Consider the following 26,785-nt stretch of genomic DNA (forward strand, 5'->3'; position numbering starts at 1 on the left):
CATATTCACAATGGTTTTTAATAGAAAATAGCGAATAACATATGAAAAAGTTATTTGCGGTTTTTCTGTATTTGCGGTTCTGTTAATCTCCTATCACAGCGAATACGGAGGGAGAAGATTAAGCAGAGAGGAGGAGAAAGGGAAAGGCTAGGAGTGGTGTATGTTTCCCTATGCAGAGGAGTGTGGAGTGTAAGCTCTAGCCTTAGCTAAGTCCCCATGCGAAGAGAAGGAGAGGATCACAAAGGAGGATTCTTTGAAAAGAAAGTAGGAGAGTGAAACTGTTGTAGGGTCTAGCTTCTGCCTGGAGAGAAGGCACAGGAACCCAGGAGTGGTGAGAGTACTGTTACTTGCGATCTAGCTAGGTACTTGAGACCTGGGTTGGCCACTGTTGGAAACAGGATACTGGGCTTGATAGACCTTCAGTCTGTTCCAGTATGGCAATTCTTATGTTCTTACGTTCTTATGGAGGTAAGAGGAGATAGGAAAGATCTGGATACATCTTGTTTAGTCCAGAGGAGTTGTGCATATGATGAACTGAATGGAGAGAGAACTGTGTCCCTTAGAGAATGGAGAAGGGACTTTGCCTGGCCTAGAGTTACTGTACAGACAAAAAAGAGAAGAGAGTATCTGAGTATCTATCATGTATTATCCTGTACATAACAAGTCAGAAGGAGTAATACAGCGGCTTTTCCCAAAGTTCCATTCAACTGAGAGGCACATAGAAAGGAGCAGAGACTGAGGGCTCCTTTTACGATGGTGCGCTAGCTTTTTTTAGCGCACGTACAAGATTAGCACGTGCTATAGTGCGCGCTAGCTGAAAAACTACCGCCTGCTTAAAAGGAGGCAGTAGCGGCTAGCGTGTGCTAAGCGCATGCTAAAACCGCTAGCACACCTTTGTAAAAGGAGCCCTGAGAGGATTCCAAGTTCTTCTATCGAAGAAGAGAGCAGTCAGAGAGATAGAGGAGAGCAGGAATGATTTGTACATTTTTATTTGCCTTGGATATTTTTATATAAATCCCTACCAGCTAGGGGTGTGCAGCCTAAAAATGTTGATTTCATCCCTATATTGTTTATGGGGGATTTTCTTTCTTTTTTTAAAAAAAATTTCATTACAGGAGCAATAGCATTAGTATGGTACACTTATTCCAAAGAGTGCGCACTATTGACGACACATTAAAATACCTTAAATATCCTATGGTTTTGAGGAAAAAAACCCTGACATGTCATTTCAAATAAATGCATATCCTTATAACCTGCTTTATTTAGCATGTTCCCAAGTGTGGGGTACATGTGCTCATCCAGTGTATGTAGCAGTTTGGCTACAGACACCAGCTTTATTCTAAGTACCTGCTTTTGGTACCACTTTCAGCTCCATCAACTGGAGGGACACGTTATATTTAAAGGCAAACATGTCCTTCACCTAACCAGCTAGCATCACTATATTGCAGGGGTTCCCATATTTGTCCTAGGGAACTTCCCCTTTCCCCCAGCCAATCTGACTTTCAGGATATGTACATTGAACATGCCTGAGATAAATCTGCATGCAATGCAGTGGTATAGCCATGGGGGGTGGGTGGGGGGGAGGGAGGGTGCTTGGAGGTCTCCCCCAACTTTAGGCTCACACCACCTCCAAACATGCAGCTCCTGGTAATTGGCTGGTGGGGATGCCGAAGTCCCACCAGCCAAAGAAATTCATTGCCGAGTTGCTCCGCTCCTCGTCATTAATCTGCAGTCAGAAGAAATTAGCGGAGTGCCTCCACCCACTGATGCTAGAACTCTTCTCACATGCTCAGTTCATGCAAGAAGTACAGTTTGTATGCTTGGGGAGTCCTGGCACTGGCGACTGGAGGCTTGCCAGCAACTTCTTCCGTTCTACAGCAATGTGAGGAGAAAGTTTGGCTGGTGGGGTTTTAGCATCCCTGCCAGTTTAGATATTATTTATGGGTATAGGAAGGGAGAGAATGAGTCCCCTTCCCCATCCACTTCCCCCCAAAACAGAGGGCTGGCTAAGTCCCTAATGCAATGGAAGCAGTTTAAGCAAATTTATTTCATGCATATTCATTGTGGATATCCTGAAAACCTGACTGAAATATGTTTAGGAACAACTGCTATAGAGTGATGTCAGAAACTCCCTAAGATTTTTGCCTCTTCAGCAGACTCTACACTACCACTACTACTTACCATGTTGAGTGGAGTGGAGGAGTAGCCTAATGGCTTGAGAACCAAGGGAACTTTCAAATCTCACTGCAGCTCATTAAATCACTTATCTCCATTGCCCAGGTACAAAGTAAGTACCTGTATATAATGTAAATTGCTTTGAGTGTAACCTCAGAAAGGTGATACATCAAATCCCATCCCTGTGAGAAAAGGGATGTTACAAGTGGTGTACTTCAAGGTTCTGTTCTTGGGCCTATTCATATTAACTTTTTTGTAAGCAATATTGCTGAAGGGCTTTCAGGTAAGATTCTCCTCTTTGCGGATGATACCAATATCTGCAATGGAGAAGACACGCCGGATGGTGTGAATAACATGAAGAAAGACCTGGAGAAGCTTGAAGAATGGCCTGAAATGTGGCAGCTAAAATTTAATGCTAAGAAAATGCAAAGTCATGCATTTGTGCTGCAAAAACCCGAGGGAATGGTACAGTTTTGGAGTAAAGAACTTTTGTGCACAAAAAAGGAGTGGAACTCAGGTGTGATAGTATGTGATGATCTTGAGGTGGCCACACAATTTGAAAAGGTGACGGCAAAAGATAGAAGAATACTTGGGTGTTTAGGGAGAGGTATGGCCAGTAGGAAAAAGGAGGTATTGATGCCTCTGTATAAGACTCTGGTGAGACCTCATTTAGAATATTGTGTACAATTCTGGAGACCGCACCTTCAAAAGGATATAAACAGGATGGAGTTGGTCCAGAGGAAGGTGACAAAAATGGTTGGCGGTCTATGTGATAAGGCATATGGGAACGGAGTTTTGTTTTTATATCGTTTTTATTAATATTTTCTTTTTTTACATACAATCAATACAACAACAACAGCAAACAGGAGAAAATAGCAGGAACAGTCAGGTCTTTTGCGTTATTCCTGCACAAAGACCCCCAGAAACTGAACCCCCCCCCCACCAGGAAACCCACCCCTCAACCCCCTCCCCCCGTACTCCAGTGTCAAAAGTTCAATAGAGAACTTCTAGCTCTAGGGGCAATCCCTCCCAAACGGGAGCCCATATTCTCCTGAATTTCCTCCTTTGGCCAGGACCACCCCTCCGGACATCCAGATATATAAATTTCAGCAAAGTAAACAACTCATTTCTCCACATAGTAAGGGTAAGCGCTTTAGCTTGGCATCACAACAAAAGGAACTAGCATCATTTCTGGGCTAGTAAGGAGGCCTTTTGCAATAAGATGTTACTCCTTCTAGACAAGCCCAGATGAACCACCTGAGAAAAGAGCAGAACATCTGCCCTCAAAGGAATCTGCTTATGCAGGGCAGGCTACAGGTACAGTGCTACAAAAGACCAAAAGGTCTGAATGCGGTCACAAGACCAAAACATATGAAGCAAGCCTGCATGGGCAGACTGGCACTTAGGACACCGAGCATGAGAGACATAGCCAGAGACATAGGCCCAAAATGGTGATACATGCAATCACAGAAGAAACTTGAAAGGCTGCTCCTGCAGCACAACAGAACGAGTCATCCGAGGAAGATTTCATAAGAAGATGAACTCCAGGTCCCGTGATATGTTCAGACGGGGAGAGATCTTGGTTCCACACAGCTGCCAACACCTCAGGGTCCCAAGGTGTAGCAAAGCAGCCCAAACTGACTTGATGAAAAGATAAACTAATCCGAGTCAGGTGGGACAAAGTCAAGATCTCACTCACCACATCTGCCCTGTCCTCGTTCAAAGTAGCAGCATCTAAGGAGTGGCGATAATGAGACACCTGGCAGTATAAAAGCCAATCCCTGGCCTCCAAAAGACCCTCCGCCTGAAGAACAAGGCACTCCCTCCTTCAACACCACGTCTCACACGTAGCATAGAACATGAGCACTCCATCGCTGCAAGTAAAGTTTGGAAGCATCAGGATCCAGATCTCAATTAGCCCAGAAGGGCAACAGAACCGTGGAGGTAAAAGGCAAATGCATACATTTACACAACCATTGCCAGCATTGGCGCATAAATCTCAGCAAAGGATGATTGCTGGTGGGAAAAATCCATTGAGGGCGCTTAGAATGAAGATAATACATCAGGTAAGTAGGAGCCATCAATTGCTGCTCGAGAGTGACAGGTGTATAAAACTGAGTGTTCTTGATCCAGTCCAACAGGTGCCTAAGTAGGCAGGCTATGTTGTATCTCCTCAGATCCGGAAGTGCCAGTCCACCTCGTCCCACAGGTAAAGATAATTGAGCAATAGTCATTCTGGGTTTTCTATTATTCCAAAGAAATTTGTGTAAACAGTGTGCATTGCATTGTATTGTATTGTGCTGTATTGTATTTCACTGAATTGTACTATATTTTGTGTCTTCGCTGATATGTCTCAGTTTTTTTGCTGTGAACTGCCCAGAACTTCTGGTTGGGCGGTATATAAGAAAATAAATAATTATTATTATTATTATTATGATACGTGTTAATATCCTTATTAGTAACATACAATGGAAAAGTCTGCGTCACATAGACCCACTTAGGGAACAAAACCATTTTGTAAAGTGCAGTTCGATTCTGTAAGGACAATGGAAAATGAGCCCAAAGACCCAAAAGATCCCTGGACTTACTCAATAACACAGTAAAATTTTCCTTATAGGCCCGGGATAGATTGCTGGTAATGTACATCCCCAAATATTTAAGTTTGTGTGCCACCTTTCGCAGAGGGAAGGGGATCGACCAATCCGCGTAAGCATACTCACCTATAGCCAAAGCTTCAGATTTTTCCAAATTTGACTCCAGAACAGACACCCTCTCATGATCACCAGCCAACTGCAATGCCCTCAGAAGAGACCGACCTGGTTGGGTCAACAGGAGCAAAATATCATCCGCGAATGCCAGACAACACCCTACCGCCCCATGGACAGCCCAGAAACCAAGCCATCCTCCCGAAGAAGCTGCAATAAAATAAATAATAAAGGGGAGAGAGGACAACCCTGATGTGTGCCACGCTCCACCAGAAAATAACCAGAAACCAGATACCATTAACCAACATCGCCGAGCTAGGAAGATGATACAAAAGACGAACCATGGTCAGAAAAGAACCTCCCAATCCGTAGCCCTTGAGCACTACAAACAAGTACTCCCAATCCACACAATCAAACGCTTTACTGGCATCAAGACTAATCAGGAGACCCAGGATGGAATGAGTAGCACTATGACCCAAAACCGCCATTACCTTCCTGACATTCCAAACCGCCTGTCTACCCCGAACAAACCCCACCTAGTCCGCATGAATCAAATCCGGCAGAAAACTAGCCAAACGATTAGCCAGAATTTTAGCCAATAGTTTAAGCTCGAAATTAATCAATGAAATGAGACGATAGGAATCCACAAAAGCCGGGTTCTTATCAGGCTTAGGAATCAACACAATATGTGCTCGATTAAAATGAGCAAGGAAGGCCCCCAAAGATGTCACCCAAAGTAAGCCTTCCAAGAACCAACTATACGATCCTGTAAAATTTTATAAAATTGAGAGGATAAACCATCAGGTCCCAGGTCCTTGGAAAGCGGTGAGTCCTGAATAACCTGCTGGATCTCCAAACCCGTAATGGGAGCATGCAAAGCCGCAACCTCGGCCCCTGAAACCTGAGATAATTGTAATGAATCCAAATAGGAAGCTATGGCACCCGGAGACGAAGTTCTTCCAGTGAAGAACTGAAAATGGCGGGAAAAAAGATCAGTGAGACAATCCCTATCTGTGACCAAGGAATTATGCTTTAATAGCCCTGTACAAACGATTCCCATATCTATAAAATCTATGTTTGTAAAATTGGAAGGATTTCAAAGTGTGTTCATGAATCTTAACCTGGAGCGCCACCCGAGCAACCTGAATGGAATCTCCATCCACAGGATTCCTAGAAGCGATCCATTGACGCTTAGAGGTCTCAATTTTATGGTGCAAGTATAAAAGTTCCTGGGAGTGTTCTTTCTGCTGCCTGGCCACATACGCTATAGTCTCCCCGCAAAGAATTGCCTTGGCAGTCTCCCATAAAAACACTGGATCCGACATGGTGGCCGCATTATCCTGCAGATAATGATCCCATTTCTGAAGGATGTGCTATGGGAACAGAGTTAAAGATTTCAATATGTGTACTTAAGAGGAAAGGCAGGAGAGGGGAAAAGTTTCCCAAAAGAGGTGGAGGAGACAAAGTCTGTGTTTGAATTCAAGAAAGCGTGGGACAGGCACATGAGATCTCTTAGGGAGAGAAAGTAGATGTTGTGGTTGGGCAGACTGGATGGGCCATTTGGCCTTTATCTGCCATCATATTTCTATGTTTCTAGTTACTTGTGTCCCTGCTAAACTATGGCATCCACACTTACACCAGTCTATAGCTGGAGAACATTCTCATGCCTATAGTGTAGGTGAGTATTTTTGGGGTTAGGCAAGTATTCAATAAAGGAAAATGGCACCTATGTTTCTTTAGGGGACCTTTTACAAAGCTGCAGTAAGCACTACCCACATGCTAAAAAGAAAATGTATATTTTAGGGCAGGGGGCAAGCCTGAGGATGGAGATTGGGTATGTTCTACATCAGGGGTGTCCAATGTCGGTCCTCGAGGGCCGCAGTCCAGTCGGGTTTTCATGATTTCCTCAATGAATATGCATGAGATCTATTTGCATGCACTGCTTTCAATACATATTCATTGGGGAAATCCTGAAAACCCGACTGGACTGCGGCCCTCGAGGACCGACATTGGACACCCCTGTTCTACATTAATTGGTTAGCACAGCTACATTGCCACATGAACCCTAATTGCCTACATAATAGGTGGCAGTAGGAGCGTATAAGCCAGGGGTGTCCAATGTCGGTCCTCGAGGGCCGCAGTCCAGTCGGATTTTCAGGATTTCCCCAATGAATATACATGAGGTCTATTTGCATGCACTGCTTTCATTGTATGCTAATAGATCTCATGCATATTCATTGGGGAAATCCTGAAAACCCGACTGGATTGCGGCCCTCGAGGACCGACATTGGACACCCCTGGTATAAGCTAATGGTCATGTGCTAATGAGAAAATTAGCAAATAGCCATTATTAAGAAAAATTAGCCATTTTGCCCCAGCAATAATAATGGCCTTAGCACACGGAAATGACCCACGTACGGGCTCGTTAAAGCCACTTTTTACTGCTGTTTGGAAAACGGACCCTTTACCAAATAGTCTCCTACCAGACACGCTCTCTGGCCTAACTGTAGCTGCTGCCCTTTTAATAGCTGAGGATTCACACGAAGGGAATCTATTTTTTGTTTCTGCCCCTATTTAAAATAAAGGTTCATAGACATAATCGCGGAAGACAAAGGCGCGCGCCGACAACTGAGCGCAAGATGGAGGCGCGCGCCGAAGAAAATTATTGTTTTTAGGGGCTCCCACGGGGGTTTTGTTGGGGAGCCCCCCCACTTTACTTAATACAGATCGCGGCGGCATTGTGGGGGGTTTGGGGGGTTGTAACCCCCCACATTTTACTGGAAACTTAACTTTTTCCCTAAAAACAGGGAAGTTTTCAATAAAATGTGGGGGGTTACAACCCCCCCAAACCCCCCACAACGCCCGCACAATGCGGCGCGATCTGTATTAAGTAAAGTGGGGGGTTCCCCCTCCCACGACCCCCCGTCGGAGCCCCTAAAACAGTAATTTTCTTCGGCGTGCGCCTCCGCGCTGCGCTCAATTGTCTGCGCGTGCCTTTGTCCCGGCGCGCTTTTGACCTGACACCAAAATAAAAACTCTGGAAGTAAGGAAATGATGCAAACTGAGCAATCATGCATTACATTAACAAATCTCTAGCAGCAGAATCCCAAATAATAAGATGATCTGTTTTGTTTTTTTTACTGGCTACATCTATGATCTTCCTTCCCTTTACTCCCCACCTCCCCAGCGCAAAGGACTGCTGAGCCAGGCATAAGGAAGTTAAAATCAACGAGATCCTGCTGAAAGCGGGTGGTGCCTGCACCTGGCACAGTGCATCGTGCTGAGCAGATTTGTACTCTGCTGTTCTCACTGGTATGTTATTTTTACGCCATCACTGTCTCACTTATGTTGAATTTGCAGCAATTATTTTCCAGCCTAAAGATTCTGACTGGAGAAGAGTGTCTAGGTAATGGTGCTGTTGGCTTAGTTTTAGAGTGTGGTGGATTGCTAGATAAAACCGTACAGCACTGAACAATGCGGCGTGGACTTACTGAGACACAGATTCCTTATATGGCTGAGTTATAGCATGGAGCTCGGCACATATTCATAATGATCAAAAAAACAATATTAATGCTTCTTGATGTCTAAAATAGTCTGTTTCAATGATAGCTGTTCACTAAGTCAAAAAAATGCTTCTTTGTGTTGTGAAAACTTCATACCATTAAAAAATATTTTGATTTAACATCTTTCAGATTGTTGGTACAGTCTTTGATATTGAGTATCCTTGACTATTGTAATATAATTTACTTGGGATCTTACAAAATTCAGGTATCCGACTGAATTTTGGCCAGAAGAAACATGAGCATGTTAGCCCTTAATATCGACAATTATATTGGTTACTGATAGAGGCAAGAATTTTGTTTAAATTCTCCTGCATCTGCTTCAAATCTCTATCTGGCTTGGCTCCGATTTACCTTTCCTCTCACTTTGAGTTGCCCCAGACCATCAAGACTCGCAGTTCTTGTTTATTTGCCTAACCGACATTAAAATGTTGCCATTATAAGAGATTTTTGGACAGAACACTTTCATTTGAAACAGACAAGATGAACACTGGGCTAAGTGAAAAAACTATCTCACCACGCTTTGTCTTATTACTCTTTTAGAAAATTAGTGAAGACCTATCTTTTTGATAAATTTGTCACTTGATACTTCCTTGGTTTTTTTTTTCCACTGTATTTCCCCAGTATTTGTATTTTCACTGGTTGTTCAGTTCTCTTTTTTGTGAACCGCCTAGAACTGTGGTGGTGTGGCGGTATCCAAGACTAGCCCCAAAATACATAACGGACCTTTTCTCCTTTTCCACCAACAGACGCAAGAGAAGCACATATTCAAACTTTGTTTCCCCTCCAGTTAGAGGCTGCAAACTGAAAAAACATCATGAATACCTTCTCTCACACCAAGCAGCCATATGGGGTAAAGACCTAGATCAATTGCTTTCACCAACCACTTATGAGGAATTCAGGAAGCGCCTAAAAACATACCTGTTCCTGAAATATCTAGACAACTGACCGCTCTTCTCTCTCTCCACAATAAAGGTCCTCCCGATCTCTCATCCATTCCCTCTCCCCTCATAAGTCCACATAGAACTTCACGGTTCAGCGATTTATATAAACTGTTATTATCATATTGTAATTTTTCGCTGTAATTTTGAAATGTGTTACCTTTTCCTAACGGGTCCTCTCAGAAATTTCTTAGCAAACTGTATAACCTATATTCTCGCTCAGCAAACTGTATATTTATATTTTTGCTTTCTTAAAATTTCTGCACTCTGTATTTCCTCTGATCATCTGCATAGTGTAACTCGCTGAACGTTCAGCTTCCTTGATTGCAAACCGCCTAGAAGTCGCAAGATTGTGGCGGTATAGAAGAATAAAGTTTTTATTATTATTATTATTATTATTGAGCCGTCTGCAGTTAGCAGTTTTTTAAATGCTGACCTCTATGGGCAGAATTATCCTGGATGTTCAATGTGAGGCACCAGCGTTGAATAGTCAGGGCCATGCTAACTGTCTGGACCCTTATGCAGGTCCTAGCTGAATATCATTCAGGATAAGCGGAAGCCATCACCTTAGTGCTTCCCTTCCTCCTCCTCCCCCTGATTCTGATCTCCCCTTTCTCTCTTTCAAAGACAAGAAGCCTCTAGCCAGTACCCTCCCCAACCCGCCCACCTACCCCCTATAGGCTCTCCCAGACTTACCTTTACTAGCCCTGGTTTTCTATGGGAGTCCTAAAGGCAGAGTCCACCGCGACTTGGGCCTCAAAATAGCTACCACGACCTCTAGCATCAGCTTCAAAGTATTGTACTAGTTTCATGGCACTAAATATTGCAGTGGTCATTTTGAGGCCGAAGCCCTGATTGACCACACTCCTGCACTAACTGGACTGTGCAAGTGCTCTTCGTGCTGATTCAGTGTCACTGTCCAGTTAAGTGCCACTGAATATTAGTGGATAGGCAGGTACAAGTGATTTAACCAGGCAGTGGGTCCATTATATTTTAGACCACTTTTCCAATTTTATTTCAGGATGAATTATGACTCCTTATCAGGTACACAAGAACATAAGAAAATAAAGATGTGCTACACTGTGTCACCCAAGGTCCATGAAGCCCAGCATCATTTCTGACTATGGACAGTCCTGGTGACAAGTACCTGGCACAATCCCATTTTTTATTTGGCTAATAATGGTTTATAGACTTATCTCCCAGGAGCTTGTCCAAACCCTTTTTAAACCCAGCTATGCTACTGACTTTTACCATATCTTCTGGCAACAAATTCCATTGCTTTAATGAACACTGAATGAAAAAATATTTTCTTAGATTTGTTTTAAATGTTCTACTTATTATTTTCTTGGAGTGTCCATTAGTATTAGTACTATTCGAAACAATCATTCTCGATTTACCTATTATACGAGGGCCCAACCAGTTTCCATAGAGGACTATACACTTAGAGGGGCATAATCAAAAGATACGTCTAAGTCCGAGTTGCCCAAAGTCGGACATGTGAAAAGATCCATTTTCAAAAAATATGTCCAACATATTTTTTTTCCCTAAAATCGTCTAACTGTACGTCCAGCCATCTGATCGTCCAGACTGCTAAGTTGTCCATCTTTATACCCCATTTTCGTCCAAAAATTCATCCAAGTAAAGAACGCCTAGAAAAAGACCTTTTGGATATGGGCGGGGTCAGCAAAGTGATGGACTGGACACCCAAACATTGTACCAGAGTAGTAGGGTACCTTACAGGGTACTGCTGTGCACTTCACAAAAAGGGTGCCACAAACACATCTTACCACAACAACCTTATAGGTCATGGTGAGCCCCCCAAAACACCCCCCAGAACTGAGTAGACCCACCTGTCTACCACCTCAATAGCCCTTATGGCTACAGGTGCCATTTATATGGTTTGGGTTTTTTTTTGGGGTGTGCACGTTTCACCATGCATGCAGTGGTTAAAGTGGCTTATGGGCCTGGGTCCTCCTCTCCATGGTTCACTAGTTCACTCCCCCAGACCACTTAAGCCACCTCTGTGCAGCTCTACTAGGTTTTCCTATGCCAGGCTGCCAGGTTTTGATGTTCTGGAGGCAGATATGTAAAGTTGTTATTATGAGTTTTATGGCTGTGTGAATGTGTATGGGGGGTGTCAGTGATCACTGGGGGAGTGTGTAGGGGTCTGTACTTTGTCCCTGCAGTGGTTATCTGGTCACTTTGGATACCTTCTTGTTACTTAGACCTGGTTTTAGATGGCCTAAGTCACAACGTCCAAGTTTCGTCTAAGCAGTGTTGTTAAACTTTTGGTTATACATGCAGTTTGACTAAGTCTAGGATGGCCCATGTCCCGCCCTCACCACTCCTCCTAAAATGCCCCTTTTAGCTCTGGGAGTACTGCAGCACTGTGAAGGCCTGTCATTTTTAGATACGTCTAAAACTCGGTTCGATTATCGACCCTTGGACGACTTATCTCACTGATCGTCTAAGAGCCGATTTAGGCCAGTTTTTAGACATATTTCTGTTTCGATTATGAGCCTCTTAGTCCAGTGATATTCCACTTGTTTTGTTCTATTGGAAAAATACGGAATGAAAAAAGTGGAAAATTGCTGGACTAAGTGTACTGTATAGCCCTCGATGGAGACTGCCTCAACTTTGTTGGTTGACCTGAGAACTTTTCAGCAGCTCCTCGTAGACCTTCATTACTGTTCCTCTTAGACACCTCCAGGCTGAAGAGCTTCAGGGGCTCATTTTCAAAGCACTTAGACACATAAATATTTAAATAAAGAAATAAATACTTGAAGTGTATTAATATAGAACCAAATCTTTTTCCAGAGAAGGGAAAGTGGTAAAACTAGAGAGCATAAATTGAGATTGCGGGGTGGTAGTCTTAGGAGTAATGGTAAGAAATTTTTTTTCACAGAGAGGGTTGTTGATGTCTGGAATGCCCTCCCAAGGGAGGTGGTAAGATGAAAATGGTGATGGAATTAAAAAAAGCATGGGATGAACAAAGAGGATCTCTAATTAGATAATGAATACACTTCCCCCTCCATATTCGTGAATTTCGTATCTACGGATTCGCTTATTCATGGTTTTATACTAAAAAATGCATTTTCATTTTTCAGGCTATTTTAAGCCCTGTAAGCCCCACCTTATGCCTTACCTGGTGGTCTAGCGGGTTTTCGGGGCAGGAGCAATCTTCCCACGCTCCTGCCCCATGCAGATCGCTCACAGGAAATGGCTCGAGAGACTAAGGGAGCTCAAGGCAGCCATTTCCTGTGAGTGATCTGCACGGGGCAAGAGCATGGGAAGATCGCTCCTGCCTGAAAACCCACTAGACCACCAGGTAAGGCTTAAGGGGGGAGGAGGGGCTTTCAGGGCTTAAAATAGTTAGGGGAAGCGGGGGTTAGGGGCAGAACCGGCCCAAATATTATTTGCGTTTTTTTAATATTGGCGGGCCAGCTCTTCTCCTAACCCCCGCGAATACAGAGGGGGAAGTGTAGTATAAAATGAAGGACTAAGGCCGGTACTGGGCAGACTCGGCAATTTGGTTTAGGATGGGCTGGGGAGAGCTTCAACAGGAACTCTAGTAATTTGGAACATGAGGACAGTGCAGGGCAGACTTTTAGTCTATCTCCTGCAAATGATGAGATGGTTGGGATAGGCTGGAGTGAGCTTGGACAGCAACTCCACTAGTTGAAACCTAAGGACTTCTACAGTCTGTGTCCCAGAAATGTCAAAGAAAAAAAATGCAATTTAGTCATTAATGTATAATGTGTGTAACTATTGGGCAGACCGGCAAGAGGGAGAATTAGAAGGACTTGAGCGAGAGGGAGAATTAGAAGGCTTTGAGCATGCGCAGATGCATGCTCAAGGCCCAGCAGAGGCAGGAAGATCTTCAAGCGGCACCGGCACGTCCTGTGGGCTGCGTGCCGATGCCAGATGGGGGGGGGGGGGGGTAAGTTCAAGTTGTTCAGGCGGGGGGTGCCGGTTTGCTTGGAGGGGGGAGTGCCGGTTCGAGCGGTGGGGGGGGGGGGGGGCTTTGCGAGCGAGGGGACCAATGCCGATTCTCAGGGAGGAGGGTGCTCGCAAATCGAGTCAACACTCGGTTTGCGAGACAAGTTTTGCGAGAATGTTTTGCTTGTCTTGCAAAACACTCGCAAACCAGGTTACTCACAAACCGAGGTTTGACTGTAATGTCTAACATTTTGGGATCCTTTTACAAAGGTGTGCTAGTGTATTTTTAGTGCACTATCCGAAAAACTACCTCCTGCTCATGAGGAGGTGGTAGCAGCTAGCGCGCTCGGCATTTTAGCGTGCGCTATTCCACGCGTTAAGGCCCTAACACACCTTTGTAAAGGAGCCCTTTATTTCCTTGTTATTTTTTTTTTTTAACGGCTGTGGAATGCTGAGTTGAGGCTTTCAGTTTCCAAGATTATTTTTTCTAGGAAATGCTTAAGTACCTGAATAAATTCATGTAAACCGTTCTGAGCTCCCCTGGGAGAAGGGTATAGAAAATTGAATAATTAAATAAAGAATATGGAGCCCAGCATTTTCCTATATGCATCACTGTGCATTTGTTCACAGTAAAGTTCATCTGCCACTTATATACTCAGTTACACGAGGGACTCCTGCAACTTTTCACAATCCGCTTATTATGTAACACTTTTGAATAACTGTGCCATCTGCAGATTTCATCTTCTCACTGGTTGCTTTTTTTTTTACAGACACTGTATGTTAAAAGGTGCTATCCTAGTGCAGATCCCTGAGGCAGTGTTCTATTTATCTTTCTTTGCTGAAAAATCTGACCATTTAGACTCAATCTCGGGTTCCTGTCTTTTAATTTAGGCATTACCTCCTATCCCATTACTTTTTAATCTCCTCAAGAGTCTCCCACAAAGAACTTTATATAATATATTCTAAAAATCCACATACAGTTTATTTACTGGCCAATGGTGCAGCTTGGATTGAATGGGTCATGGGTGGAAAATTAAAATGGGCCCTTATAACACCATCTCTATCAAGGTAATGAGGGCTGGGGGCATGGGGAATCTTCAGAACTCCACTTAGACAGCAAGAGAGAATGATGATATGTGTAGAAATCGAGGGCTAAAACCAAAGAGAATGACCCCAAAGTATCCACAGAGAAGAAAATCCAGAGGAAAGCAAAAGAAACTCAAATAGGAACAAGTATAGCCTAATGGTTAGTGCAGTGACCTGTGAACCAGGAAAACTGCCAGCTCCAGATTCCGTATGTTTGGAACAAGCTGCTTGAATCTCTACCGCGGGCTCTGTCTCTGGCAGCGTTCAAGGCCCATTTAAAAGCTCATCTCTTCAAGAATGCTTTTGACTCTTAACTCCTTTCACCTTGGGTTCTGCATCCCAACGCTATATGTCATGTCTGCCTATCCAAGTTAGATTGTAAGCTCTTGCGAGCAGGGACGGTCTATAAATGTCAAAATGTACAGCTGCGTATGCCTTTCAGCGCTATATAAGTGATAAGTACTAGTAGTCGATTCCCACTGCAGTTCCTTGTGACTCTGGACAAGTCACTTAACCTTCCATTACCCCAGGTACAAAATAAGTATCTGCATATAATATGTAAACTGCTTTGATTGTAACCACAGAAAGGTGGTATGTCAAATCCTATCACCTTTCCCTTCCTTACCTATAAAAGGCAGTACCCTAGAATACGAACAGACTTCCTGCTGGAAAAAAAAGAACAAACCAGACTTCTACCGATCCTACACAGAAACCAGACATAAGCAGAATATCTCGTCTATTGGGAAAAAGGAGAGATTTTTTGAGCCCAGTTTTGGAGCAGCAGAAAGGCTTAAGAACATCAGTGGGGATATCCAATCAGCTGCCCAATGTACTGCTGATCTCAGAGGCCTGCTTCTTCTATCTCCTTTAAGAATGATACCCGCCATGGTACATGGCCAGCAGTTGCAAGCCCACGGATGCATGCTTTAAGGGGCATGGCCAAAGGGGCAGGTCATGCCCCTTTGGATCACTGGAGGAACATCGGAGGAAAAGCTTGAGAAGTATCCTGGATCACTGAATTTTTATATCATCTGTGTGATCAATTTAATTGTAATTCATAAGGTACTGTGTTAAGATTCCCCCCCCCCCCCTTTGTGAATTTTAGTAGAATTAAGAGAATGGGGAAATGGAAAGGGTTTGTAAAGGAGATAACTGTGCCAAGAGCTGATAAGATGCGAGGTCACATGGATATTTTTGTGAGTATTTATACGTCTACTCCAGTTTTGCTAAGGGATGAAGTGAGTATTGGATCCCGTAAGGGGGAAGAACTTAATCTGGAAGCTCCATCCTTAAGCTCCAATTTATGCTCTCCAGCCACTCCTCCAGGAGCAAGTTCCCTCTATCCTGCTGAGACCTTATCAGAAGTCGGTTTGGAGGATGAAGGGAGGGCGGTAAAAGAGGCATGTGTGAGAACATTTTGCCCTTAGGAGTTCCCACTGTCACTATTTCATTGGGAGAAGATGAAGTATTGACTGTGCAGGGTTTAACATCATTCTTTGGTCCTGTAATCATTAACAAAAAAGATTAGAGGGGAGTCCGGGGGTTAGGGTGGGGTTAGGAGTGGTTCTAGTGGAGGTGAGGGGGTCCGGGTGGGGGTGGAGGGAGATCCGGGGGAGGGCTGAGCGATTTATGGGGGGGGAGGGTTCCGGCAGGAAGGATTGGGTATCCCTCCTGCTGGTAGTCTTCACAGGGGGTGGGGACGGGTTGCTGCTAAACTTATCGTGGCAGGGAGATCCCTTGCCGCAATAAGCTCTGCAGCAACCCGATTCTCTAACCAGTGTCAGTAACATGGACGTTGGTTAGAGAATCGGGTTCTTTTTAAACGGGTTTAGGCGCGATTCTGTATAGGACACTTGTCGGCTTCTGAGATCGGAAGTCCTATACAGAATCCGGGCCTCAGTGTCCCACAGTTCCAAATGCACTTTATGAACTTCTGAAACTAATATACATGAGAACTTTAAACAAAGAACTTATCTTGTCCAACAGATTGCTGAAAACGCTGTTCATTGACTTTTGATTTTTATCGACCTCTGCTCCTGGCTCACCGTCGATTAAAGCTAGCCAGCATTTCACCTTAGACTACGTCAGAGCTTGGACCTCAAAAATGAAAAAGTCAGAGATTAAACATTATCAACAGCTCTCTCATTAATATATCTGCATACATTTTTGTTTTGATTAAACCCTACTGTTTACCCTTCTCGATTGAGAATATTGACCTTTTAATTGTACAGTACTTTCTGTTTTCTGTCTTTCAACCAACTTTTAATCCACAATAGGATATTACCTCCTATCCCATGATTTTCTGATTTCCTCAGGAGTCTTTCATGAGTACTTTGTCAAATGCCTTTGGAAAATCCAGATACACAATATCAACTGGGTCATCTTTATCTAAATATTTATTCACCTCTTCAGAGAAATTTAGTAGATTGTAGCTTGCTATTCTGTTTGTCACTATTCAGACATGTTCAAGCGGGTGACTTTCAAAGCTTTTTTTTTTGTATAATATTTCTTTATTAGGCAAAACCATTAGCAAACATAACCAGGAAAAAAAATAAGGACACTCCACCAGAACAAGGACACTCGCCTATCCAAGACAAGCGATTAAGACAAATCAATAATACAGCAAAATACAGAGTACAAGAAGCCAGTGTATGCCTAATACAATAGTTTATAAAAACCCCAGCAAACCTATCCCCAAAGAGAAACAGATCAACCATACAACAAAAGAAAAGTGCAAAAGCCAGGAATCCAAAACTCCACCCCCAACCTACCAAAGCTTTAAGTACAGTAGGTTTAACTTGTAAATGATTTTCAAGTCTCCCAAATCTTCATGGATCTTCAATACCAGGGACACAAGTCATTAACATTTATTTGGAGAAATGATTTCTGAATGAATTAAACATTCAAACAAACTACCTCAGATGTTAATTTCAATTCTTCTATTTTCTGCTCTACAACACTTGACATTCTGAGGGAACAATGAAGTACAGTAAAGAATGCTGATAGAGATTCAGGAGTGTGTCAGAATGTCAAGGACACTTCTGAGAGGCACAGTCAACTGAAAGGGTGAAATTTATTTTCCCAGTAAATAACATCTGCGTTCTTCATGTTCATAATTGTACAGTTCAGCGTGATCGTTCGAGCTTGCTTATTGTTATTAGCTTTGCTGGCCCTGCAATAATCTGCTTGGCTGATCTACTTTGAAGGCAAAAGTACATAATTACACACAGACATACTAGAAGTGGGAGTGTGTGGTACAGTGGTTAGAGGTACAGCCTTAGCACCCTGAGGTTGTGGGTTCAAATCCCTCACTGCTCCTTGTGACCCTGGTACACTAGATAGAGTTTGAGCCCGCCAGGACAGATAGGGAAATATGATAAAAGTACCTGAATGTAAAACCACTTAGGATATAAGTGGTATATAAATAATTAAATATATGTATTTTTTTTTTATTCATGTCACATGCAAGTGAAATCCTGATATATTTTTGTTTATGTATTTGATATACCACCTCTCTGGGTTACAACCAAGATGGTTTATACAATATAAAAATCAAAGGGAAAAGAAATAAAAAAAGAAGGAAAGGAAAAAGGGGGAAAAGCAGGGGTAAAGGACAAGAAGAAAATAAATCCTTGAGCTTTTATTGGCTTATTTAGAGGGCATAAATCCCTTTTAAGTTTACAGCAGGGGTTTTCAACCCAGTTCTTAGGATAAGAACATAAGAATTGCCATGAAGGGAGAGAAGGGAGCAGGACTTCTGGTATAGAAGAGTGGTGGAGGGAGAGAAAGGGGGTAGGATGGTATGGAAGGGTGGTACTGAGAGAGGCATAAGGGGAAAGGATTCTGGATGGAATTGGATTGGAGGGAAAGAAAGGGGCAGATGCTGATTGAAGAGGGGTGGATGGAGAGAGAAAGGGCAGACATTGGATGGTAGTGGGGAGCCTATGCTGGATGGAAGTGCAGATGGCAGAGATAAGGGAGCAAATGCAGGAAGGAAATAGGAGGAGGGAAAGAGGGGAGCAGACGATGGAAGTGGACAGAGAGAAGAGAAGGTACTAGATGGAAGGGGTAGAGAAAGAGGGCAAGTTTCAAGTTTATTATTAGGATTTTATATACCGCCTATCAAGGTTATCTAAGCGGTTTTACAATCAGGTACTCAAGTATTTTCCCTATCTGTCCCGATGGGCTCACAATCTATCTAACGTACCTGGGGCTATGGAGGATTAAGTGACTTGCCCAGGATCACAAGGAGCAGCGCGGGGTTTGAACCCACAACCCCAGGGAGCTGAGGCTGTAGCTTCAACCACTGCGCCACACACTCCTCCTATGGGCACCTGATGGAAGGAGAGGATAAATAAAAGGAGGGCACATGATGGGGGGAAAAGGATTGAGTTAGGGAAATACTGCAGGGGGTGAGGGAAAAAGGTGGTGAGCTGTATATAGGTAGACAGTAAAAAAGGAAATTGATGAAAGAGTAGTAAGAACGTAATCTAGATGGATGCAGAAAATAAATTGAAAAGGAAAATGAGGGGGAAAAGGGAAAGGGATTGCAGAGGAGAGGTGTGAGAGAGGAAAGGAGAGGAGAGAGATGCCAGACCAATGGGGGTGAAAGGAGAGATGCAAGGGGGGAAGCATACAGTTTCTGGAAGGGACTTAAAAAGAGAGAAGATGCCATATAGGGGCAGAGAGACGGCAGACAGTGGATGGAAGGAAGAGAGTAACAAGAAGATGAGGAAAGCAGAAAGCAGAAACCAGCGAAGACAAAGGTAGAACAAAAATTTTCTATTTATTTATTGCTTTAGGAGACATGTGTCACTGTTTCTGTGGTGTTGCATTGTATGCAGAGCCCAGCTTCTTGCTGGTTCAATTTAACCTTTGTCTATGTATTTCTAGTTTATCCCCCCTTTTACAATACTGTGGAGCGTTTTTTAGCACCAGCCGTGATGGTAGCAGCTCTGATGTTCAGAATTCTACCACCATGGCTAAAAATCACACTATAGTTTTGTAAAAGGGGGGAGTGGTTAGTTTGTGATTACATATTCCTTACTAGGCGAAGGTGTTTTCTGTGTATTCGAAAGTTTTTTGTTAGGATTGACTGCAGGATTGATCTGTACTAGTCTGGCTTGTTTAGTTTTACAATGGGTGTTTTGATGTACTGCTTTCTGCAGTATGTAAGATGCTGCCTTTTCCTGGGTATACTCTTGTGTGACGTTTGGATTGTTGGTAAAAATCATGTTTTTCATACAGATGGGGGTGTGTATGTGTGTGTGTGTCAAAAAATGATGGGCCCCGGGTACCACATATACTAGGTACGCCACTGATCCTGAGGATAGAGTTACAGTGGGATGACTAGTGAGTACAGCATTATGAAACCATCCATATTTAGTTTGAGTTTGTTGGATGTGACCCAGGTCTGTATTTTGTATATGCCATTTGATATAACAGTGTTGCATCATTACAGTTATGATTAATTGGGATGAATAGAAGAATGTCATCTTTGTATGAGAATATGCATTCATTGTTGTCGAATTTGATATGGCCTAGTGAGCACATAAAGAGGTTATAGAGGATCGGTGATGATGGTGATCCTCACGGTATACCACAGAACACTTGCCAATTTTTTTTAAATGCTTTCCTCATAGAGAAGTCATCCCATCCTTTTTATCATTTTTGTTGCCCTTCTCTGTACCTTTTCTAATTCCGCTACATCTTTTTTGAGATACAGCAACCAGAATTTCCAGCCATTCAGGCTTTCAGGATATCCACAATGAATATGCATGAGAAGTTTTTTATACAAAAATCTATTCCAGAAACCTGACTGACTACGTGTGTCCCAAGGACTGGCTTAGTCCAACTTGCCACCTGCAACTTATATCCAGAAGTGGAGGAATCTACTATTGACAGTGACTGAGAAATGGCTCTGCATGCTACAGGGGCAAAGCATAAGATCCAAAAATTATGCATGTCTTAAAACTTAAGACATTCAACCAGCTTCTCAAGAGAATAAGGTGCCGAAATGCCCCAATACATTTTCATGTATAGCTTCTCTCTCTAAAGGGATATGGCAAAGCTGAGCAAGCTGAATCACATTCAGGGTGTTCCAGCTCTCCAAACCAGGAAATGCTTCAGCTTGATTCAGATGAGCCAAGCCTCTTTCACCTTCTCTTCTCCACCTCCCCATCCAAAAATTGCAAGCAGTATGCTCGCAAAATTAAGCTAATAAAAGTAGAAGTGAAAACACTCATTGAAAAGTCCTCATCATACTTTGCTATAGTAATACCACCAATATGGCTCTAAGAAAAGTGGGGTGCTGCTCTGCTGATCATATCAGAATAATATGCAAATGTCCCTCCAATGTCATGAGCAAGTTATTTCGCTTTTTCCCAAAATGATGAATGGAGCAATAGACCAGGCAAGGAGATTTTTCAGCATAGGGAGTGATGCCAGGGGAAAAGGGGTACAGTTTTTATTTTAAAATGTGTCAATTCTAAGAAATTTATTAAGGCAAAAAAAAAAAAAAAATTAAAGAAGCCCAAGGAATTAAATGAAAAGAAGCAGCAACAGAGCCGAAGTGATTTAAATGGTCATTTATCCAATCATACTTTTTCAGCCGAGAAACCTTATGAATACCAGGCCTCAGGTTTTTAATTACTTATGGAAAGATTGTAAATTTAATTCATTCCCATTATTCAGACGGAACTTATCCACAGCAATGGGGTATAGTAATTAAGTACAGATTTTCATGGTAGGTGATGACTTCATTGCAGATGCAGAAGGGAAAATCAGCAGCCCTTGCTGAATAGAGCGAATTCTATGATTTAGTTTATAGTCTGTCAAGTAAACAGCAGCTCATTGCTGCTGACATTTGAAAATAATCAACAAAGCCTTAAATTTAGATCTCCACTCTTCTGGCAGCCAGTGAAAGATCTTGTAATATAGGAGTAATATGTCTCTTGTTTTTTTGTTTTCTTTTGTGGCTATGTATTGTAGTAACTGTAATGGTTTTTACACTTCTTTGACAGGCCCTGATGTAATGCAGGCTGTTTTAGTAAGCCAGCAGTATGAAACAAATACACCGTGCTCTATCACCAGTCTAATAAATCTCTCTGTTCTAGAATCAGCTATCTGGTGGAAATATTTTTGCTACGTGTGACAATTGATGCTATGAGTTGGTTGACCCATTTATGTGCCCCTTAAGTGGATAAAATTAGCTTAGATATATTGCTTTTCAACATACTAGAGCAGGGATCTCAAAGTCCCTCCTTGAGGGCCGCAATCCAGTTGGGTTTTCAGGATTTCCCCAATGAATATGCATTGAAAGCAGTGCATGCAGATAGATCTCATGCATTTTCATTGGGGAAATCCTGAAAACCCAACTGGATTGCGGCCCTCAAGGAGGGACTTTGAGACCCCTGTACTAGAGGCAATTTCATAAAACCTTTCTCACATGTAAAGCATATTGCTAGTCCTTCCTGCTTGAACTTCCCCCATCAACCATCATGCGGCAGGAGGGATGCCCAGTCCCTCCTGCTGGAACCCTCCCAAACACTGGGTTGTACTGGAAGTGGCCTAAGATTCCGATTGGCCAGATCCGTTAGACCCATGGGGGTGGCCTAAGTGATCAGAATGCACTGTGAATAGGGCCTAAGATTCCAGTTGGCCCAGGTGCCTAAGGCCCCTCCTAGGGGAGGGACCTTAAGCACTTGGGCCAATCAGGGCCTAAGGCCCCTCCCTGGTACTTCCCATGATGCACCAGGAAGGGGCAGGCCCGTCATTCGCGAGATGGCGGGCCAGCCGGCTGGAGGCAGGAAGGATGCCTCTGGTCGGCCAATGATTTAAGGTAGGGGGTTCTGGGGGGTGGGCTGGGGGGGTCTGGCAGGAGGAATGCTCATGATGTACGGGGGTGGTGGGTTCCAGCTGGAGGGACTGGGCATCCCTCCTGTTGGCAATGTATGGGGAGATTCTAGCAGAAGGGAATGGGCATTCCTTAAGCTGGTAGTCTTCGGGGACAGGTTGCCGCTAAACTTCGGGTAGTCTTTGGGGAGATCCCTTGCCATAATAAGCTCAGCGGCAACCTGATTCTCTAACCGGCACCTGTGACATGGAGGTTGGTTAGAGAATCAGATTATTAGGCGGGCTTAGGTGCAATTCTCTAGAGGACGCCCATGTGCGATACTCAAAAGCCGCGTATGCGGCTTCTGAGACTGGGCGTCCTATACAGGATCCAGCCCTATATGTACAATGACACATACTGGCAAGAGCATGTGTACTTTTGCATGATCCACTCATAGTTTGGGCTGAACAGAGGCTGAATTGTGAGACATAGGAATAGCCTGATGGTTAGTATAGTGTCCTGAGGAACAGAGGAACTGGATTCGATTCCCACTGCAGCTCCTTGTGACTCCAGGCAAATCACTTAACCTTCCCTTGCTCCAGGTACAAAATAAGTGCCTGTATATAATATGTAATCCTCTTTGTAACCACAGAGAAGCGGGATATCAAAATCCCATCCCCTTTACTTTATAAAACAAAAGCTGACACATAAGATCAGCAGTTTGGTGTGTGAATGCAACTATTCTATAAAATGCAGACAGGAATAGTCAAAACACCTCAAACATGCCCTACTCATGTTAATGTCCCCTTCGTAGTTGCACATGAGTGAAGTTAGGTGCCCAGTTTACAGAATAGGTACATAAGTCAGTTATGCGTGTAATTGCTAATTGGTGCCAATTAGTGACTATTGTAACATTGTCCATCTTGCTGGTGTTCAAAAAAATCTTTACAGACTGCGCACTGTTCAGAACGCAGCTGTTCATTTGGTCTTCAACTTTAAGTTTGACCATGTAACACTTTTCTTTCGGCAACTGCATTGGTTGTTGGTTGAGGCCCGTGTGAAGTTTAAGTGTGGTTGCATTTGCTTCAAGGTGATAGCAGGCCAACCATCTCCTGGATTCGTTCACATTTGCTAGCTCAAAACATTTCTGACATTCACATGCTCTGTTCACTTTTCCATCTGTTAAAGGCTGTAAATTTAAAAGATATCATCAACGCCTTCTGTCTTATTAAGTGGCATTTTGGGACAAGGATTTGAATCGTTTAATTACAGTACATCTTCTAACACTTATCAGCAATTCAGGCGACTTTTAAAAACATATTTGTTTGCTAGATCCTTTGGGTAATTGAAGCATTCCATCTACTGTCTTCACTTTTCTCTTTTGTAAACCGCTTAGAACTTAACAGCATTTCGGTAAAGAAGTGAGTTTTTAGGTTATGTTATAACTTAACGCTAATTATTAGTATTTATTTCCAATTGCTAATTTAGCATCAATTAGCTAATTATGCTAAGCACATAACTGTCCCTATTGTAGAACTGGGCTCACCTAATTTTAAGTGCCATTTATTGAATTTTGGGGGATAAAGTACATATGCATGGGGGAGAGGGGAATTCATCAATCAATGTTATGGTCTCAACATACCTTAATGCACATTAAGAGAATTAGTGTGTGCTAATTGCTAATAGACCATAGGTACAGAATGGGCTTTTAGCACTCAGTGCATGCTAATTCCTGTAACGCCCGTTAAGTTCATAAAAACGCTTAGTGAATTCTCCCCATAGTTACACATGCTTGGAGCAGGTGTCAGTTTGTGCAAGAGCATTTGTACATTACTGTGAATTATTGTAGGGGCTTATGGTATGTAATAATAACATTTAGAACCCTGTGTAGCCTTTATCAAATAAGCAGATTTTTGGAAATGTTATTAGCGGACTGTTATAAAATAACCCCTTAGTACCTAGAGTTTGTGCATGAAGGGGGGTCAATATTCAGCTGGTGGCAATGAGCATTATGCTGACCGCTGCCGGCGTTAATCCTGGACGCGGCTACTGAGTTTCAGTGCCGGGCCATATCCAGGCTTTGACATTGAATATTCGATGTATGCAGTGTTGGCTATCACATGGCTGGTTAAGTTGAAATTCAGAACTCAACTGGCTATGAGTTACTGTATAAGATATGACAAACTTTTATGCAGTCCCAGGTATGCGGCTACCCTGGCAACTTAAGTGCTGAATATTGGCACTTAAGCGGCCAAATGCTGACTCTGCCTGAACAACGTCCCCAAAATAGCCTGTTTTCACTTAGGCTATAAGGCTCGGATTCTCTATAGGTCGCTGATATTGGCAGCCACCTAAAAAGTGGCCTCTGATCACGTCAGTCACATGTCGGTGCCCTATAGAGAATAGTGTCTCTGTGAAAGATAGGCGCCAGATATGTAAGCTAGGGTTTTCAGGGCCATGAATTGTGCCTACCTAGACACTTTACAGAGCCTAACACCACTTCCGGCCTTTTATTTAGGCACAGGTAGGTGCTTTATTTTTTACTGTTATTCACTGTTTTAAACAGTGTTTCTCAATTAACTTGGATGCCAGTAGGGCACCTACCAGCACCTAAGTTTCTGGGCCATTTATAGAATATCCCCCTAAATGCTCATTTTCTGTGGTTTTTAACTTCTTATGTACCACTGAAAATTAGCAGATAGCCCTAAACAAGTGATTTAACCAGTTGTCTTCTCACAAAAGATAGCAGTGTGCTATATTTCTAAGCAAAATTTGGTTCTGTTACAGGTATTTGTGGTTGTTGTGGAGCTTTACGTCCCCGCTATAAGAGACTAGTTGACAATATCTTCCCAGTGGATTCTGAGGTAGGAGATTTTAACTTTGTTTCAACTTAACATCTAGGGATCAAGTTTTGCACAGAAAAATGAACTAAGAAAACCATATTATGGAGCTTAATAGAAACCAAGACTCCAGAAGGCTTGTCATTTTCTCTTTTTAGGCTAACCAGGCTACCCAGGACTGGGGATGCCATGGAGACATAGTTCACAGACAGTCTAGCTCTTTTCCCAAACTTTCAAAGGAAGAAGCAACTAATTAATTATTAGCATAAACAAGGACTAACACCAGCTGCACATACTGTAGCAAGATTTGCTTATCCTCTAGAATTTTAATTGGAATCATTTTCCTGTGCCTTTTCTTACTTCATGTGCAAATTTTTCCTTATGTTAGTCATTCTTATTTGTAACTCCTCATATTCTCTTATCTGTCTATGTGTTCTTCCTCTGCTTATACCGTTATCTGTTAAGATAATTGAATATATATTGTGTTGACATTGTATGTAACATTCTATGTCATAATGGAGTTGGTTCTAAAATGGGGTGCTTAAATTTATGCACGTATTACACATGTAAATGTATACTGACACATGCATGAGTATACATATGCATGCAAATGTCAATATTCCCCCTAACTGCTATTCTGTAAGGGCATGCCTAAGTGCAAGGGGGCATACACAGGTGTGGAACATAGGTGGTGCATGAATGGAGCTGCCACTTATGCATAAGACTTGCAGAATACTGAAGTTACAAACATCCTCACATCATTTGGGCATTAAAGAAATGTACTGTAGCGCCACTTAATTTTTCAAAATGGTAATGAAATAAATGAGGAAAATGGAAAACAAGAAGCTAAAAGGATCAGTGGGAAAGGATATAAATACTATTGTGGAGGCCCAGACCAGATGTATTCCACGTATTAACAAAGGTGGAAAGAAGAAGAAACGAAAGCTGTCACATTAAAAGGTGAAGTGAAAGAGGCTATTAGAGCCAAAAAAATAAATCCTTTAAAGAATGGAAAAGGATCCAAATGAAGAAAATAAGAAGAGACATAAGCACTGCCAAATTAAATGCAAAGCATTGATAAAAAAGCATAGCTAAAAAAGAATATGAAGAGAAACTTGCTAAAGAGTCAAAAACTCATAGTAACAATTTTTTACATACACTAGAAGCAGAAAACCCATGAGGAAATCTGTGGGACCACTGGATAAGGGAGGATAAGGCCATAATAGAGAGACTGAATGAATTCTTTGCTTTGGTCTTTAAGGAAGAAGACTGAACTGGAAATGGTTTTCAAGGGGGAGGTGATATAGAGGAATTGAAAGAAATCTTGGTGAATCTGGAAGACGTATTAAGTCAAATTGACAAGTTAAAGAGTGATAAATCTGGACCAGATGGTATACATCCCAGGGTACTGAAAGAATTCAAACATGAAATGCTGATTTGCTGTTACTGATCTGTAACCTGTTGCTAAAATCATCTGTAGTACCTGAAGATTGGAGGGTGACGAATGTTATGACAATTTTTAAAAAGGGATCCAGGAAGATCCAGGAAATTATAGACCGGTAAGCCTGAATTCAGTGCCAGGCAAAATAGTGGAAACAATTATACAAAATAAAATTGTGGCACATGTAGACAAACATGATTTAATGGGACAGTCAGCATAGGTTCAGCCAAGGGAGGTCTTGCCTCACAAATTTGCTTGACTTCT

General features: G+C 42.7%; 1 protein-coding gene across 5 annotated transcripts in view; it reads left to right on the forward strand.

The window, feature by feature from the left end:
- EFR3B (EFR3 homolog B) overlaps nt 1–26,785 on the forward strand; it is a 341,904-nt gene that overhangs the window by 172,640 nt on the left and 142,479 nt on the right. For 4 of the 5 annotated variants that reach the window (XM_033939929.1, XM_033939928.1, XM_033939930.1 and 1 more), the window contains one exon: nt 25,028–25,104. In XM_033939929.1, coding sequence (XP_033795820.1) covers nt 25,028–25,104 — 77 coding nt within the window. Of the gene's footprint in view, nt 1–8,067; nt 8,193–25,027; nt 25,105–26,785 lie in introns of all 5 variants that reach the window. The other variant, XM_033939931.1, reaches the window with a different exon arrangement.

Source organism: Geotrypetes seraphini, chromosome 3 (assembly GCF_902459505.1).
Source record: "Geotrypetes seraphini chromosome 3, aGeoSer1.1, whole genome shotgun sequence".
Lineage (NCBI taxonomy): Eukaryota > Metazoa > Chordata > Amphibia > Gymnophiona > Dermophiidae > Geotrypetes > Geotrypetes seraphini.